Consider the following 19463-nt stretch of genomic DNA (forward strand, 5'->3'; position numbering starts at 1 on the left):
TCCAGACCTGGGGTGCTACCTGCATGGAGTTTTTTCATGTTGTGTGGGTTTCCTTTGGGTTCTTCAGTTTCCTCCCACAGACCAAAAACATACTGATAGGCTAAGTGGCTTGTGAGACAATATGTCCCTTGTGTGTGTGTTTGTGCCTGTATGTCTGTCCTGTGAAGGACTGTTGTCCTATCAGGGTATTCCCCACCTTGTGCTCACCACTCACTCCAGCACAACCCTGAATTGGATGATGTGGTTGAAGTAAATGTATGGGTATATCCTTCAAGATAGCCACTTGAAACACAGTATTGCATGAAACCAACATTATATGTACAGTACGTTGGCACTTTTTTCATTGAGTTTTTTATTGGACTTTTAAACAACTGACTGCTCTGAGGTGACTTCTGCTTTTCTTCCACACCTGGGTGTCCTCTGGCTGTCAGCTAGAATTGTTTTCCACAGTTAATGCTTTTGTTTTTGATCCTCCGAAATTACAGAAAGACTTTCTAATTAAAAATCACTCACACCCTTACTGCTAAGAGATCTGACAGCGTAATCTGTGTCAAAGACTTTGAGTTGGACAAAGATGTATTAGCTGTGTGGTGTTGGTGCTCAGACATGGTAAAGAAATGCCATCTGTATCCAGAAGTCCCATGGCAGGTAGATTGGAATCTTACAGATTTATTACTACTATTCCCACATGTGGGCACTTAGTTTATGTCTCCCTAACTGAGCTCATTTCCTGGTTGTCAGTTAAGCTGATTGAATAAAGGCTCTCAAATAACTTTATACAAGTGCCTTGAGCAGACGTAAACCCATAAACCAGACTAGATAGCAAAGACATGGTACAGTCGCTGACTAACTTGGGGAACTTTCTCTACTACTGTCATTAGTAAGAGTGGATTTTAAAGTTATTTAGAATCTGTCTAAAATTCTAAAACATAATGAATAGCACTCGAACTGAAGCTCAAGGTCAAACCTTCTTCTATTAGAATATGATCTAATTTATTGTATTCCACTCCAGAAATTGGCTATGCTGTATGTTTTTTTTTTTCAATACAAGACATTGGATATCCTGAAGAAGAGTTGTAGATTTTTTTAACACAAAATTAGACATGTATACATCAATTCTAATTTAACAAATAGGACATCATTAAGGTTGGTACAGTAATGTAGTATGACTGGCGTTCTTGCCCAGGGTGTACCCTACCTCATTCCTGTTGCTTGCTGGGATAAGCTAAGCTTCCCCCCGACTCTGACTTGGAAGAAGATATAAATGGATGGATGGGATATCATTAGAAGATGATGAATCATTATGTGTACAAGTCACTGTTTTTCTAATTGAAATCTTACCTTTACCTGGAAATCTTGCAGTGGAGCCTATAAAGAAGACCATAGCCATCTAGTCAAAACTGCTTTCATTATATACAGAATATTCAGCATTTTATGATTGTTATAACCAGATTATTCACCTGCAAATAACTACGGAATGCAATATGAGACATAAACGTTGTTAGAGTAGCTGTGAGTCTGGGTGTTTAAGGATTGATTTTAACCAATTAATTTTCATGCATATAGTCTAGTAGATTTAAAACTGAATGAAAAATATAAAAAAGGATACAGCAGTGAGTGAAACACAGATCCTCATATATCTGTGAAAGTGATATATACAATTTGTATTACAGTTTGTGCCAGTGGTTCAAATAAAGGAACAACAACAAAAACAATATAATTTGTATCTTTTTTATATTATGTATATTACATTAACTAATATTATTAGCAGTATTATTATAATAACCTTTGTTCCTTCATTGAAACCACAGTAGCAAGGTCTAAGACCAATTGTATTCTGACCTTGCTCACTTCGAAAGCTTTCTCATCACAGTTCTCCTTTATATTGCGTACAGTTTTGTAGTGTTCATGAATTTTACAATAAAACATTTGTTTAAAATGCAAAGCATACCCTCTCTCCTGACAAGCAAGGACCTTTTTGCGTGTCATGTCGCTAGTGCAGCCATAAGTCAGAAATGTCACTACATGTAAGTATGAATGGTATCGCTCTTTTAAATACTTGTATGAAGCAGTATTACTGAGCCACTTAGGCCATGATGACGCTCTTGTCCTGAAATCAGCTGAAAATGTCTCTTGCAGAAGTATTTTTCTTCTATCCAGTCTTTCTACAGTTTAGGCACTTCATACTGCTTGCTACTGCTAGACTCATTAATTACAGTGACATCTCTGAAACGGTTAGATGCACCGAATTGCTTATTAAAATCTCATTCCAGATAGGACCATTATTAGAATTGCATTTTAGAGTGTTAGGTCTTACACGGCGCCTATTAACTATGCTGTCATTCAACTCTGAGCTAAGAGAGCCATCTCCTGGGACTTCTATACAAACATGTCCTTTGTTCTTGGGACAGGTCAAGAAAATGAGGACTCTGCCCTTTGAAGAAACTGACAGTGTTGTCTGTATTCCCGAGGGGCTCCCTTTTTTGTTACACATCCTTAGCGTTCAGCACTTTTCAGGTTTCGTTTTTTTTTATATTTTTGCATTTGAGTTTGAAAACAACAGGCATGGAAACATCTGCATTTTTCTTTTCCATCTCTGCGAAGCTGTAAAAACATAGAAGAATGTGAGTTTTTTTTAATTCCCTTAATTGAAAGCAGGAAGTGTGACTTTTGTGGGTTAGACATCAATGAAGTGATAAAATCTATTCTTTTATTTAGGAAAAAAGTGGACATAGTGGAATTGAGGTTGCCAGATTATATGCTTCAGTGAAGACTCATGTACTAATCATTATTATATGAATTCCTCCGCCAAAATGAATTTGTCTAAAGAGTCAGGTAACCCCCCACACAATGTCTGAAGACTCAGTTCAACAACAGGTAGTTGAAAGAGGCTCTGTTGTTTGTGTAGGACAACACCTTTCATTGCAACATGACCACGGAGTGAACCACTGCTATACCTTTTGCAAGTGGACTGGGAATTGAAAGACAAGCTGTGGGAAATATGCTCGCTCAAAAAAAAAACATTAGATTCTGAGATACCATGTGTCGGTGCTGTCAGACATTTCATTTTTGCAGGCTGTCTTTTTTTTAAGCCAAGTATCTTGTTTTTCAGTTTGTTATTTTGTATTAATTTGCTGTGTTTTGCCTAGCTGAGAGGTGTGAAATAATGGACATTGTTGATCACTTTCGAGTTAGAACAAAAAAAAGACACTTGCTAATATGTGCTGCTAAAACTGAAGGACAAAAACATTCTGCATTTACATTTAATATTTATCATTTTCTGTTCTGTGTTCAGTATTCTTTATTGCAAATATGTAGTTACTTGACATTGAACAAGGTTTTCAGATATGTGCACTACATTTTAAATTGTTGTCTTTTGCAACAAGTCTGTGGTGCTGTGGTAATTGTACGGTACTGTATATGATATTTGTTTAACAGAGGTGTTTGCAATTTTTATCTCTACTGCAAAAATACCACCTGGCACCAGGATCTGCTTTATGTAACTGATCATATAACATAACCGATGAGGTTTTGAAAACCTAATGGCACCATATCACCTATAATCTGTTGTTGTAAGAAGAAAGAATGAACCCATATTGGAGCATCATTTTAGAAAGTCTGCACTAGATAGAGAAACACCACCTACACTACTTAAAGTAGCTACCTGTTTGTTGTACTGACAATTAGCAATGCTAATTAGCATTGCTAAATGCTCCCATCCCTGTTCTGACCAGGAACAGTATTGTGTATCTTCCTATACCTGATTACATCAGGCTGGATGGTGGTCATGTTGCTAATTAGAAACCTCAGGAAACAAAAAGCACAGTAAGGACACTTGATGCAAGCATTTATGTCCTAGAAAAGGCACGGGGTGGGGGCTTTTCCCCAGAAGAAGTAAAGCTGCTCTCTGAAAAGGAAATGCTGACTACTGCTGGGCACCTTCACACACAGAAGCAGTAAGAGGTGAGCGTGGGGAATCAAAATGTAGCGCCGTTTACAGAAATTTCTGAATTAAAGACAAAGAAGGTGTTGGAAACCAAAGAGAAATTCTGGTTTTACCAGGGCTTTAAATTACAGACTTAATTAATTTTAATAGCAAGCATTTTGGTTATCCTCATGGAAATGCAACTGAAAGAAAGTTGTGATACCTGCTGCTTAAGGTGGACCTACTGTAAGCAAAAGTCTGAGTTATAAGTTGAGCACACATGTAGGGGGAGAGATAAAACAGAGAAACTACAGTCAGCATGGAGTGGTATCCAGCTTGGGACATAAGCAGAGCATCGTGCAGATAAACACAGTGCATAGTTGTTATCCAAACTAGCAAAACTCAAGCCAGGAAGACACTGTAATCAGGAAGACACTGTGTACTGTAGGGAAGCTGAATCCAAGCCAAGCTCCATAAACAAGACGCTGGGGTAATCCAAAAGTCAAGGTCAGAATGAAGCAGTGTCGAGAGCAGTGGCGTGAGGCCAAGAGAAATTCGAGGAGGGAGTGCAAAGCTAGAGAGCTGAGCTGAGGTACAGAGCAAGGACTAGAACCTACTTTCCATATCATAGAGAATATCATTTGTTCCAGAGCTCCAAGTAGTCTGAGAGCATATTTTATATATTATGCACCCCGTGAGGGGGTCGTGGTTGTAAATTGCCTCCAGGTAAAACAGGTTTCCTGTCAGAACACGCTTCCATGACAAATGGCTCAGACTGACAGGTAAGAGGAGTTGTGCTTGTCTGCCATGTCAGTGCTAGTTTGCACCCCAGTGGTCCAGTGGGAACGAGCTTGCTAAAACTTAATGTACAGTAATTGGTGATTGTTTCAAAATAAACAAACAAGTAAAAGCAGCAGTTCTGTCCTTATGACCTCCTCAGTATCAGACACAAACCCTGGAGTTTCTGGAGTGACCTGGTATGTCAGCTCCTACCCCACATATGGTGTACCTAAACTCTGTACCCAGGTAACTTTATGTCTCCTGAATAAACCCACTTCCCATCCTCCAGGTTTTTATGGGTTGGTTGTTGTAAACTGGAGGACATGCAGCCAGAGGGTAGTTCATAAAGATGATCCAGAGAGCGGCTGACAGAAGTCACTTTTGAAAGACTGAACAAAAGAGAATTGAGCCCACAGCCTGGTGTCATGCTGATAATGCCCTTTACTACACTGATTTGCCTTGCTGTCACTTCCACTTCCAAAGCACGTCGTTTTATCAAAGTGGACACGGACCCCGTCAGAATGAATGCCTGAGTGAAAACCACACAGGGCACAAGTGAAGAAATCTCTAATGATTATGCAGATCAGTTCTAATGTGAATACAATAAGCCCTTGGTTTAACAGACTTTGTTTTACCAAACTTTGTATGTAATGGACAAAATGTGCTGAGGAATTTGGTCTGAAAAATAAAAAATGTCAGACCTTCCCTGCAATAACGGTGCAATGCACAAATATTAAAACAAGGTAAAAATAAATAATATCTTAAAAATTCAGGAATATAAATTGTGTCCTATATTCCTATATTGTGGGATTCCTATACATTATTCCTACAGTATATTGTCCTATATTGTGTCCACCGCAGAGTGGTGGCTCTGTGGCTAAGAATTTGCACCTATGGCTGGAAGGTTGCCAGTTCAAATCCTGCAGCTGGCAGGAGAATCCAACTCTGTTGGGCCCCTGAGCAAGGCCCTTAACCCCAACTGCTCCAGGGGTGCTGTATAAATAGCTAAACCTGCGCTCTGACCCCAAGCTTCTCTGTCTCTGTCTGTGTGTCTCATGGAGAGCAACATTGGGTATGTGAAAAAGACAAATTCCTAATACAAGAAACTGTATAGTGCTGACAAAGTGATCTTGTAGGTTGAGATCAGTTGCTTACTGACCCTTAAATGTGTGTTGCTTAAGTTTCAATTTGCTATGCTTTAACAAATTCTATACATTTTACAACACATAAAATAAAGAGTTTGAATATTTTTTATAAAAATCACTGGAAGAATTCTAATTTACTACTGTATGTTGATTTATTTGTTGAAAAATAAGTCAAAAAGATCCAAAAACATATATACTGTATATATAATTGTCATATGATATTGTGTCTTGGGCTGAGATAACATAATTGGTGATTTAAGAGACATTAAGCAATAACAGACACCCCTTCCCCCTATTAGTTTATTAAACTGGTTTACTTTAGTCTGTTATTTACTAGGGTGTCCCAGTACGAGCAGTTCTTATCCTGTGCGTGCTGCAGTAGTAAAAGAATGCTGTTGTTTTGATTTTTTTTTCCAAAAGTACAGTAAAACCAATTTGACTATTTGTCACCCATTCTGGAGCAAACTCTAGGATGCAGAAACATATCACTGCAATAACCTAAATGGAAATGATAACAAGCAAAAATCCTGGAAATGAATAAGGAGGTGCAGAAGACACAGGATACAGATTCCCCTTGCGGGGCTCTCCTGTCCTGAAGATATAGCTCAGGGCCACGTGCTGATTTTGGCTCAGAGGTCCAGACTGCTCTTCTGGTGCTTGCTTGGCAGTACGCTTGAGGAGGCAGCTGGGTTGGCTAAGCTAAGCTGCCACATTGAATTTGTTTGTTTGCCATGTGATTACTTATTAATCTCACCAGTGCCAGTTTTGATTTGCCTGCCTGCCTGTCTAACTTATTGACTCCCTCTCTCTCTCATTTCTCTCTCCTTTCCTCCTGTGCTTTTCCTGGAACGTGCAGGGACATTCCGAGATCCAAGTACGTCATTTCCTTCTGTTTGATTCCCTCTGCTTTGGATAAATGGGCATTCCGAGAGGCTGTCTTGCTCTTTGTCTCTGGGTGAACTCACGTGTGCTACTGCCTTCCAAAAGAAACCAGTCCATCAGGATTTTGAATTGGAAACGACAAAACTCAACCCCCCCAAGTGTGCTGTAGATAATTGGTCTCGTCTTGTCGAGGCATTTATGCTTAATTTCCACTGACATCAATGCAATTTGTGTACTGGGAAAAAATTAAAAAATAAAGCAATGGATCCATTCTCACAAAGGCCCAAAGAATAAGATGGAAATATTCTAATGCATATCAGCATATTAAAAACATGAAAATCAGAAACCCTAAAGGCTGAAATCATAAAACACTGCTAAGTGTGTGTGTTTTATAAAATAAATGTATAAGAACATAACAAGACAATGCTCTCAGGGCATTTATTATACCCAAAATCTCTTTTGTAATTCATGGCTATTCTTCCTTTGGGCAGTCTGCCTAAACACATTTCCTAGAAAGGATTATATACTGTAGTCCATCACTGGCCTCCTCTTTATGGCCTTCGCTGGACAACTGTTCTAATGGTTGAGGCCCTTTTTGTAAAAACAAACACTGAATGTATTGATTTACATGAAAATGTACAGTATGTAGAAACAGAATAAGAGAGCATCATTATGTGTGACATAAGCTGCCCAGATATAAATTAAGGTCACAAATTAATTCTTTAATAGAAGTGTCAATAAAACGTTACAGTTAACCTTGTTGAAAGATCTCTTATTGAGGCTCTTATGAATTAATTTATATTTCTTTTTCTTAAATGTGAAGGGGGTTACACTTTTTTTTTTTGCAATGCAGAAAACAATTCAGAACACTACCATTATCCTGAATGTCTTATACACTCTAAACAATTGAGGTATATAGAGTTCTTGTATTAGCTCTAGATAATCATTTTCCCTGTTAAGAAGAGAGTTATTTAAAACGAAGTGAGATAAAAAAAAGCTTCAGTCATTCATTACCAGAAAGCAGTGTATTCCTGGTATGGGTTGGGAAAATTCATCCCATAGGCACAGGGTGCCAAGACAGACCTAGATGATATACCAGTCCATCACAGGAAACACACAGGGACAATTCAGAGGCTTCAATTAATCTAACTGAAATGGCACAAGAAGAATATGTAAGCTCTACACAGAAGGTATCCCAATTCAGAATAGAGCCCATGACCCAAGAGCTGTGAGGCAGTGGCTCTTACTCCTATTGCAATGGTGTTCTTTTGATTCAGCAAACATTCACTAGAATTTACTTCACTTGATTATAGAAATACTATTATATATTACCACAGAAGTGTTGAAGGCATTTTACAGCTGTCCACTTTGACTTACTCCTAAGTCATTAAATGCGTGTGAAATAATACTACACTGTAGCAGAAGATACAATCACAGCACTACTGTAAAACAACAGTGTGTAATATATTCCCTCATGGTAAACACTCACAAAGGAAGCCTAAACATAAAAAAGTTTTAAAGTTTCCAGACATTTTATTGATTTTCCAACCTTCAGTTACAAAGCGCAAAACAATATACCAATATTTATTGGGATGGTGCAGGTTCATTTTATTTAAATTTATTTTACACAGAGCAGTTGTGTAAAGTACGTGTTTATTTTTTTAAATGCTGAATTTTTTGCCACATTATAAAAGTGATAAAATGGAAGATGTCAGGTTGTACCACATGGCTTTTGGACTGACTTTAATCTCTCTTGTAGTGCCTGCTCCATATGGGTTTCTGTGGGGAGAGAGGATAAGAAAATTGTATGGGAAGGATTTTGGTACTGCTCAGGCTTCAAGGTAGCACTCTGTAGAGCTATGGGGAGATCTGACCAAGTGCTTGCTTTTCTTTCTCCCCCCATCTCTCTTTTTTGCTATCTCTTCAACACGCACTTTTCACTCCTCTTTGTATCCAATCTCTTCTGTGCCTCTCTCACCTTTTCCATCTCCCTCTCCCTCTGTGCAGAAAGCACCCTGTCGAAGAGCCGGGACACCTGTGGCATGGAGACACTGCCCCTCAATGGCAACTTCAACAACAGTTACTCCCTGCGTAGCGTGGGTCCTGGAGGTGCTGGCGGCTGTGATTTCCTGGGAGGAGGTGGGGCTGGGGGCGGGGCAGCGGGTGGGGGAGGGGGAGGGGGCAGCTCCGACAGCTCTGGGGGTCCTCCCCCTCTCCTGAATCCCCGTGGAACAGAGAACCTGGGAGGTCGGCGCAACCTGAGCGACGCCGCCGCTTTCGAGAAGATGATCATCTCCGAGCTGGTGCACAACAACCTGCGAGGGGGAGTGGAGAGAGGGGGCAGCCTGGCCAAGGGGCACCACAGCAGTGGCCAGGGAGCGGGGGGAGAGTCAGGGCAGAGCAGCGGAGGTGGCGGGGGGGAGGAAGACGCCATGGTGGCCGACGCCCCCCAGGAGAACATCGATATCGAGCTGATGTACAAAGCCCTGGAGGAGCCCCTGCTGCTTCAGAGGGCCCAGTCCATCCTGTACCAAAGCGACCCTGAGGAATCGGAGAGCTACACCGCTGAGCTGACGGAAGGACTGGATGGCCAGCTGCAGTCGCCCAATAGGGACTCCCTCTACACCAGCATGACCAACCTCCGGGATTCGCCCTATCCTGACAGCAGCCCCGAACCCCTGGAGGTGGTTCCCCGCTCTGCCCAGCCCCCCGAGGAGCTGTACTATGGTTCAGGGCGACCAGCCATGGGATCCCGCGGGCAGATGCAGACCTTCTACCAGCCCCAGGCCCGCCGGCCCAGCGGGGAGGGCTACCTAGTGCAGGTGGGCATGGAACCGGGCATGAGTGAAGGGGATGGGCAGATGCAGTTGGTTACAAGTCTCTGATGTCCCTCCAACAACAATAAGCAACAACATTTTCAAAGGAATATAACCCTCCCCTCTCCCATTTGCAAACTACCGTTTCTTTTCCTGACTACATCCTACGATTACCCTTTCTTCCCCTCCCTTCTCTTCTCCCTGCCAGCCCTGGACCCCAGTGATGGCAGCTGCCCCCCCGAGCCCTGCCATCTTCCTCCACTGATGGATTTCCCAGAAACCTTTCCGAGTCAGCGGGGTTGGAGCTGCCTTATTTTTCCCGGATTGAGTCGCTGCTCCAAACACAGAACAGAAGGAGTGATACTGGGTTGGACCTCTCATTTACTCACTGGTTCCTCGGCTCATCTCTTCTCCAGCCACGCTTAATACCCTGCACCTGCACCCCACCCTCAGCGGTGTCCTTCCAGATTTTTCTTTCCCCCCCTCTTTTACTCAGACGGTCCATGACAACACAAGCACAGCTACCACTGAAATGTCCCTGCACAGGAATTCCCAGAAGCACAGGGCTCTCTGTGCAACTTGGGCCAGTGTCATTTTCCAGCCACAGGGTGGGGCAGGCTGGGGGATGGGGAAGTTTCTCCCAAACAAAAGATCCATCTGTTTTGTTTTTCTTTGCAGTTGGGGCACATCGATACCATAGATTCTGAAAGCTCTTAAATGTTGCCAAAAATTATTTCCAGACAGTCTCAGTGCAGAACCATTAGAAACTGAGCTGCTACTTTGCCTTTAGTGGTCACCTTGAACTGTGTTTCTCTTGATCCTGGGAACATTGCTTTCTTTAACAGGAGTTAAAAGTTTGGGACAGACTGATCCAGGTCCTGCAGTTGTTCGCACATCCGCAGGATGTCCCAGCTGCCCAGTGCAGAGAGGAAGTTCCTGGAATGCCAACCACCTGGCCACTTTTCCCTTCTTCGTAGGACCCTTGGACCAGCATTGTCATGTTTTCTGGGGCATTGTTGGAGCTGACCTCTTACAAAACTTCATGTCCACCTCAATGGCCACAAGAAACCCAGACTGACCCTTTTGTCATGGGGGGGGGGGGGGTGGACAAAAAGAGGTCTGCCGTGGAAATTGGACAAGAACCGGACACTTCGTTGCCACGAGGATTCTAATTGTTATTAATACTCTGATTATTATTCTAATCAAAGCTGTAAATAGGAACAAAAAAGAGAACAAATTTCTTGTATCGCACAAAAATAAGAAACAAGGTATAGAGTTTGTGACATGATTGACACTCTCTCTGTTACCTTCTTTCTCTCTATCTCTAGGCCCTCGAATAGCCTTTACCATTTCGGTAAAGGAAGGAAGGGGGCGTGAGAGAGAAGAAGGAGAGAAAGGTTTTGGTTACAAAGCAAAACTAATGAACAAAAAAATCCAACAGACAAATGAGCGAAATAACTTCCTGGCACAATTTTTATGTAATATACTCCATTACATGTTGTTAATGTTTGACCTTTGACATTCCCAAACAGGAAGTGCTGGGTAAGAGGAATGGGAGGGCTGTTCTCACTGCCAGTTAGAGGATTGTGGGTTAGTCTGTGGAGGCCTGGTTTGGGCGTTATTTTCTTGGTCGAGAGAGGACCAGAGCTGAAGGAGGCCCTTTCTCATCTTTGAACATTTGTTAGGTTTCTGCCAGGCCAGCCAACCTGAGATCGATTTGCTTGAATACAGTCTAAGTCCATTTGATTGGTTTACAGTTTACTTTGTAAACCCCTCCTTTTAGCATAGCATTCTGATGTAGCATACCAGAAATTTAAGATTCATTTTAAATAATGACCACACTGTGCTAATCCAACACAATGAACAGCAATATAAAATGTATATATACAGTATATACACGAGTCAACATGTTATAAAAAAAACCCCAAAACACATCGATATCTTGAATCGGTCTGAGTTTAGTTTTTAAGATTGCATCTGTTGGGTTAAATAGCAGTTAGAATTTTACATAAGCATGGCAACAACTTAGTTTCTCTAAGAATCTCAGCAATTACAAAACATTTCTTAGTCATACTGACAACACACATTAACCCCTTAACTGTCATTTATTCCAGAAGAAGCTAGAAACAGGGGCAGCACAGTGGTTAGCTTCTTTTGCCTCGCAGCATTGGGGCCCTTGGATCAATTCTGGACCTGGGGTGCTATCTGCACGATGTTTGTGTTCTCCCTGTGTTCACATGAGTTTCCTCTGGGTGCTCTGGTTTCCTCGCACAGTCCAAAAGCATAGTGTACTAGTAGGTTAATTGGCTTCTGGGTAAATTGGCCCTGGTGTGAGTGTCTGTGTCTGCCCTGTGATGGGCTAGTATCCCATCCAGGATGTGTCTTGCCTTGTGCCCCTGGTTTCCTAAGGCTCCAGTTCCCTTGTGACCATGAATTAGATAAAGCAGTTTGAAAATGGTTGGGTGGAACCTAGAAATAAAAAGTGCAGTTCCTTCAGCTGACAACTTACTGACTAAATGTTAAGACAAGGTGTTAATGTTTTCCCATACAGGATAGGACAACCCACAGTTTCATCTACCCAGTTCTGCAAATGGACAATTGGTAAATATCTTAGGAAGAAAGTGGATAAGGTAGTACTTCTAAAAATATTTTTGGAAAATATTTGAAAGCACTCTATTAAAACAATGACATGGGCAAAATCTAAAAGGAAAGCACAAAATAAAACACATACTGTGCTGGGGAAGAGAAAATGAGGGCAAAGATTATGGTAAATGACACACTGCTAATATGCTTTTGTCAGTTACCAATGGAAAGCTACTGTCAGTTCACGTTGAGTTTAGTTGTTGTGATCGATGCTGTACACATCACAAATCTGTTTTCAGCTGAGTTTCATCCCTGTTTCATGTCTGTTTTTCCCTCTTTTAGAGTTGTCTCTTGACAGTTCCCCCCTCCCACACAACAAGCAGACACACAAATCCAGGAAGGATAGCCAGCACCTTTACACAAACACCAGGCTTCTTTGCAGGGGGCTCGTCCATCAAGAATCCATGGAACTAACCAGAGCTGCTCTCTGCCAGGAGAAGCAATACGCCTCATTGAAAAAATGAAATATGAAAACTTGAGGCAACTTTATAAAGCTCTACCAACACACACACACATATACAGTATATATAAAACAATTAATATAAATAACAAAAAATAAAAGTGTTAAATTATGATATAATGTAAAATGTGTCCAGTATTTCTCACAGGATAGGCCTGCTCCGGGCCTGGAGCCTGGGGATTTCCTGATTTCTCACTTTTTCAGACATGTATGTTAAATCTTAACTTTTGTCTGGATAAAAGAAAAGCAGCAAAGCTCAAAGGTGAGAAAGGTGCCCCCCCTCTCAGAGTTCTCTATATGTAAGGAGTCTGAGAATTGCCTTTTTTATTTTTATGTGTTCTTTCTAATTTGTTTTGTAATGCTGGTTAAAAGAAGAAAAAAAAAGCTCCTTGTGGCCTGTACAAATGGAGAACTGAGCAACTATTTATTTATTTATTTATTTATTTATTTATTTATTTATTTATTTATTTATCTGTTTATTTAATTTTCTATCCAAAAAGACACTTTCAATTAGGATTCCCTGTGACTGCACAAAGAGAGCAAAAGGTCAGGTATTTCACCACTCTCACTATCTTCCATAAAAAAGAAAAGGCCTTTGACTAGAGTATAGAAAAAGCGCTACAGTCAGGAGATCTCAGGTTCAAATCCTGGCAGTTCCTTGACTGAAAATAACACATTGGCTGAGCATTCCTGAGAAGAGGTGGGGGGAGGACACAGTAGGCGAAATAGTGATGTCATACAGTAAATACAAACTCCCCCTAGTGGTGGCCAAGTGTTAATTGGAGATCACTTAGTGCCATTGAAACAATGCCACAGCAAGAGAAAGACGTGACCTGCTTGATTACACCTATTTTGAAAGATTTGCACAGAAGTGTGTCTGCTTGCTGCCAGTTTCGGGAGATGAAAGGGCAAAATGTTTCAGATTGCATCTGAAGTTTCAGTTTGGAGCTACAAAGCAGAGTTAAAAGACCTTTAATGGTTATCAAGCAAATCTGTTGAAAAAGTTGCTTTATACTTTGTGAAAAGCCACAGGAAACACACTTGAATAGGACACATGGAATTTTCACAATTTGCCAACAAACAAAAATCCATCCATGGCTTCGACACATGGTCATAAGGACAATAAGTATGTCACAAAACCAGTCAGAACTGTACAGAACACAGAAGGATCTCCTGCATCCAGCAAATCTCCATGAGAACTCAAGTCCTTGTCCTTAATATGGATAATTTCCAGAAGAATGACAACAACAAAGAATTAAATGTTTTGAAAGTGTTTATTGAGACCTAGGTCATGGTAAGAATAGGCTCCACTTGCTCGGCTGAGGACCAGCGACCTGGCTGTAGGATGAGGAAGTCAGGACCCTGCTGCAGAGTGAGGAGTGAAGCAAGGAGGAGCTGGAGAAAAGGAGAAAAGGTTACATGTGGTATTTAGAGTTTTTATTGAATCATTACCATGTAGGTCAGCTGAAGTGAAAGCAAACTTGGCTGCCATCATCCCAGGTTGAACAATCGTTATAAACTCCATGAGAAGAGCTTGGAGCTGTGCTTTGTTAAAGAGTAACAAAGTAGCTACAGAAGCAAACCTCTGGAAGCAGCAAACAAGCACAGGTGCTTTGGGCTGTGATTGTGAAAACAAAAGTTCTTAGATAGAGGAGCTGTTATTATACAGTAGACACACGTATGTAGCTTCAAGAAAGGTATATAAAAAAGAGACCTGATTTTCAGCTGGGCAGCCCTTTAGGTAGCAATTTGTGAAGACAGTCTGGGGATAAGTGCAATAAAGGAAGAAAAGCGTGGCAGGTGGAAATGGTGCCAATTGTAATGATCTTGCCTCTAAGGAGAGCTGTAAAGTTGTATGAAAGCCTAAGAGCTTTCAGCTTCACTTTGGTTCAGAACCATAGGGATGAGGCTTGGGTGGCTGTCCTGTACTTAATAAAACCTTGAATCATCAAGGGCCTTTTATTCTAATGTAACTGTAGACACATCTGCATTAAAAATACATTGCTGCCTGTAGCAATATCCTTCTTATATTATAGCCTAGCGCAGGGAATCTGCACGCATTAACCCCCTATGTAGAGTATAGCCTAAATTATGAGATATCTTGAAACAACATTGGTTCTATTAGTCTTTTTATAATCAAAAATTGGTCTGTCAATTGTAACCATCTTGTTCCTTCAGAATAGTAGGAGTGGTAAATGATCTCATCTTGGTCAGTCTCATTTGGCAGGATCTGTTCTACCGTCTTAATAACCTTACCAGTGGCAGACAAAGCATGTACTGAAGCTGCTATGCAGAACTTTTCCCCTGCTCTATAGCCTAATGACCTTCAGACTGCTACCCAGTAGTCTCCCTATGAGTCTGTACATAACCTGGAGTCTCATCACAAGACTCGATATTGCTCATTTCCCTCTTGGGTTGCTGCAGTAACTGGCCCCCTTACAGGGTTGATCTTTCGTACTCTTAAAAGTCTCACAGCAAGACTCTTGCTGACTGAGTTTCTGACTGTCACTCCTGACAGTGAGAGTCTAACCCAAACCCAAGTGTACAACCGTCACATAGTCACTAAACCCCTTATATAGGGAAAATCTGCCCTCAACTGGTGATATCAACCCCTTAGTTATCTCATATAGATTTAGAATACCCATTTCTCATTGACTCTGCAGTGTTTCATTTTGAGACAACTCATGTGGCTGCTCTGTTACAGGGCCCTGAACTAGCATTATCACATGACTTCTATTAGGCTGGTACTGACAAAACAAGGCCCAACACTACAACCAGTTAGACACATTTTTCCTTTCAAAGCTGCCCTCAGGATCCCTTCTCCCACCCTGATTTCCCCCTTTAATGTGTCTCCAGCTGACACTGAAGACTTAAAGGAATTTATTAATTACAGGATGCAGAGATGTGCCATTTTGCAAATATTTCTAAATGCAGTCTTCTGACACGTGGAATGAGAAATACGATGATGTCCTATGATCGAGAGAAACGACAGAGGGAAAAGTCAAGTGAAGTGGGAAAAATGGATCTCCCTGTCTCAGTCAGTCAGCCACTATTTACCCATATTCGGAACCATTAAATTATATGCCATGGATCTATGTTCTTCTTTCCAAGCAGCATTGAAAAATTAAACAAATCCAGAAAATCTGCAATTTTCCCAAGGTCTTTTCTATCAATCAGGTCTCCTGTCAGTCAGCATTTGATTGCTACTGTGTGCATGCAGTCATGGTCATCACTGAGAGCCTTTGTGAGCTAAGTACTATATGTGTAACTCCCTAACTAGTGAATGCAACTATGATTTCACTTGTGGCTTAATCGGGGAGGGTGTGTTTTGGAGAGTGGGGAATCAGCTAGATCTGATCTGAGGTGCTCTAAGACCTTCCAGTCTCCCCCACTGGAGCATATGGGCGTTAAAGAACCTATTAAGCTCACATAAGGGTGCTTTTATAGTGTATTTTACCCTTGATGGAATTATCTTTGCCTGCCATCACTCTGTGATCAGTGATCAGGGCTTTCACACATCTAATCCCTTCATCTCAATCCTATCTGCAAGGCATTTCACAGGTGTGGTTTCTTTTCGAGTGTTACCTGCATGAAATTTGAGATTCAGATGATTTGGACTTTTTTAATGAAAACTATGGGACTACATGATCGAACATCACATCTGGTCTACAGCCAAGCATGTCTTTAGAGCTCTGCTCTGAGGCAATGTGAGACGCTACTTCCACTACGGCTAAATCCAGACAATCTCACAACTTCCATTTTAGTTTACTTGAGCTGAATTTGCACATTTCTTCCTAGAGCTTCTGGGTCTGGATACTCAAGTTATTAGAAATGCCAGACTTATAGAAAAGACTGAGAAAGTCCTGCAGCTAGTCTTAAACCAGTCCCAGTCTGAAATTAAACTCCTCCATTCCTGAAACGTTCTTAAAATGTAGGAGAGAAGCTGAAATGACATTAATGTCATCCCTTGAAAAAAACAGATATCCCAGATGTGCTGATGATACAATCGGCCCCTTGAGAGGGCTGTAAGGATGCAGAGTGTGCGTCACTGTCTGTCTCACTCTGAGTGTGTGATGTGTAGCCAGCACCAACAGCCAGCCCCAGGAGATTTTTCCTGTCTCAGATATTCAGAAGCAACAAGCAGGAAAGCAATTACAATTCATGTTGTTGTTTATGTTTTGCAAGCTGTTATTAATTCATTCTCCAACTGTCCCTTGCACTAGCAAACAAGGGGAGAAAATCAAATTGCTACTTTGCAAAATCTATAGTGTCTCCTTTCTTGTTTTACATGCCCCTGAAACGATGACAGGCAATGCCTTTCAACCCAATCAGTGACTTTAGGATCCTCCTATGAAAAGTGAATTCAAATTGAAGCACGTTCTTAAGAAATTGCACCTGTCCTCTTTGTAATTTAGAATGTTTGCTGTTTGCACTTTGAATGTGGTGGGTATTAATTTGTATGCTTCAACTAGGAAGGCCATATATCTGAATAATGAAGTTTAAAGACGAAAAGGAAAGAAAACAAAGTGTTTTTGTTTTGTTTTAACCACAAGCTCTCTTTAATTGTGGTCTGATAAGCTGGGTAAATGCAGGGCTTGATTTCTGCCTATATTAAAATGACTTTCTTCTTCAGATGAATGTTTCTGTTGTTGTGATCCTAGGCAATTCTAAGAATATATTTGATTATCCATAAATAAAGCAAAATACAAATGAATATAAAGAAATGTTTTGAGCAAAGCACGTGACCACATTATCTCATTGTTTTCATACTTTAAAAAAACATCACAAGAAAGGTAATGGCATATATCACCTGTTTTTCCTGCTATATAATTTATTTAATTTTCATAACTTGTGTTATGTAATCTTCACATTTTCACATTCCTCACTTTACAAATACAGAATTTCAGAAATCAATGAACTGCAAACTCTTCAAAGCTGGAAGTACAGAAACAAGGTGGGGAAATATGTATGTGTAGCTCGATCTGCAAAACTAATGTGAGTGATGTGCAACACTCATGTAGGTCCCTCAAAACATCCTGATACCTAAGATATCTTTTGAAAAGCTACATAAAATACTGTAGCCTGAAGAAACTTTGAATCTTCTGACAGCACAAACAGAGTAGGGCACAGAAGGAGAGGACAGCATTCACAATATCAATTAGTCCTTGTACTTGAAAGTTGTAAAACAACATTGTTTATGTGTGTGTAATTATGTCTCAAATTTCTTTACCTGTGTGACAACACCTGTAATGGGTGCTCTTTGTCATTGGGCCAACCTAATAGTTTCATTGTCAAAACCATCAAATTGAGGGAAAAATAGGATCAGGTTTGGGTATTTTTTCCATCACTTTGATTTAATTTGCCATAGATTTCTGAAATTTTTTACAAGGCTTCTAGTTTGTTTGTCAAATGCTATATACATATATAAATATAAAGCTATATCTCTGGGTGCTGTGCAGGAATGTTGACGTGACCCCGTGTCAGGTTTTTTGCTGTCTGTTTGTCTGTACATAGTTGTCTTTCAGTCTAAACCAGCGGTTCCCAATGAATGTAGGCAGAGGCAAACTCAGATTGGAAATCCTTCCGCTGAGCACTGACACACTGCACAGATGCCTCACTGTGTCAGGGGAAAGTATGATGTTGCTGACAAGGGCTCAGCCCAGCTAGACCTGCTGTTGGTATTCAAACTGTCTGGCTTCAGATGTGGTGAAGACCCTTGGGGGCTAGTGCAATGTGATTATGGTACACTTGTAGACTCTTGGCTTGTTCTTCCTTCAGAGGCACATTGTGAGGGATTTCCAGGTACTCAGCTGTAGACACACTGATTCCCAGTCAGAGAACCGCTGGGGTACACTGCACATGTTCAGGAAAGGGAAGATAGGGAGATAGAAGGCGGGGGAGGGAGCAGGAGATGGAAATGGTGCCAATAATAACCACAGGGGGTAGGTGGCACAAAGATACTATCAGCTGTAAGCAAGCCTGGCCAGTCGCAGTAGGTGAAGACCGTTCAGAGACTTCAGAGAAAGAGGGTCAGTCTGCAGTGAATCTGGGCGCCAGTTTGCAAAAACATCTGTGCCACTGGGGTTGGGCACCTAATGTGCCATTTTCTACAATCAATTATTTGTTATTTCTCAATCGATTTATTTATCCAGTCAAATTATTTTTTATTATTGATTTGCCAGCTCTTTGGGCCAAAAGGGGTTGTTTTAGAGAGCGTTTGCGTGATTGCGGGTGTGTGCCACCTCTATATCAGCACATATTAATAAAAAAGTCATAAAATCAAAGCCATTCTTGTCTGTTTTGTTTTTTACTTCATAGTTGAGCATGAAGTACTATTGCTCCAGTTTGCATGTTTCACTTAGGACCCATAGCCATCAATGGGAAAGTAGCACATTTTGGATTTTGTATATTAAAAAAGAAAACTTAAAATGACTATTGACACTGTATTTTGTTTCTATGAATACACTGTTGCAATATATTTCACATAAATCTTAATTAATATGCAATCTGTTACAAATAGGAAGAAATACTAAACCAACTGTTTGGGACAGTGTCCCCTGTGGTTTCCCCAACACTTGCAGGCTTGGGGTACTATAACTATAAGATACAATCACTTTATTGGCCATATACAATTTCTTGTATTAGGAATTTGTCTTTTCACATACCCCAGCTTGCTCTCCATGAGACACACAGAAAGGGAGAGAGGCTTGGGGTCAGCCATTTATATAGCACCCCTGGAGTAGTTCGGGTTAAGAACCTTGCTCAGGGGCCCAACGTGTCCCTCTCTGAACCGTGGGATACGAACCAGCAAC

General features: G+C 41.0%; 1 protein-coding gene across 7 annotated transcripts in view; it reads left to right on the top strand.

Annotated features, from left to right (window-relative positions):
- Nucleotides 1-18935, top strand: part of adgrl1a (adhesion G protein-coupled receptor L1a) — a 310848-nt gene extending 291913 nt beyond the window's left edge. For 5 of the 7 annotated variants that reach the window (XM_088603734.1, XM_088603728.1, XM_088603731.1 and 2 more), the window contains 2 exons: nucleotides 6707-6724; nucleotides 8740-18935. In XM_088603734.1, coding sequence (XP_088459860.1) covers nucleotides 6707-6724; nucleotides 8740-9617 — 896 coding nt within the window. In that variant the 3' untranslated portion in view covers nucleotides 9618-18935. The remainder of the gene's footprint in view (nucleotides 1-6706; nucleotides 6725-8739) is intronic. The other 2 variants (XM_088603730.1, XM_088603732.1) reach the window with 2 other exon arrangements.
- The last annotated feature ends 528 nt before the right edge of the window (nucleotides 18936-19463 follow it).

Source organism: Lepisosteus platostomus, chromosome 13, assembly GCF_059453375.1.
Source record: "Lepisosteus platostomus isolate fLepPlt1 chromosome 13, fLepPlt1.hap1, whole genome shotgun sequence".
NCBI lineage: Eukaryota > Metazoa > Chordata > Actinopteri > Semionotiformes > Lepisosteidae > Lepisosteus > Lepisosteus platostomus.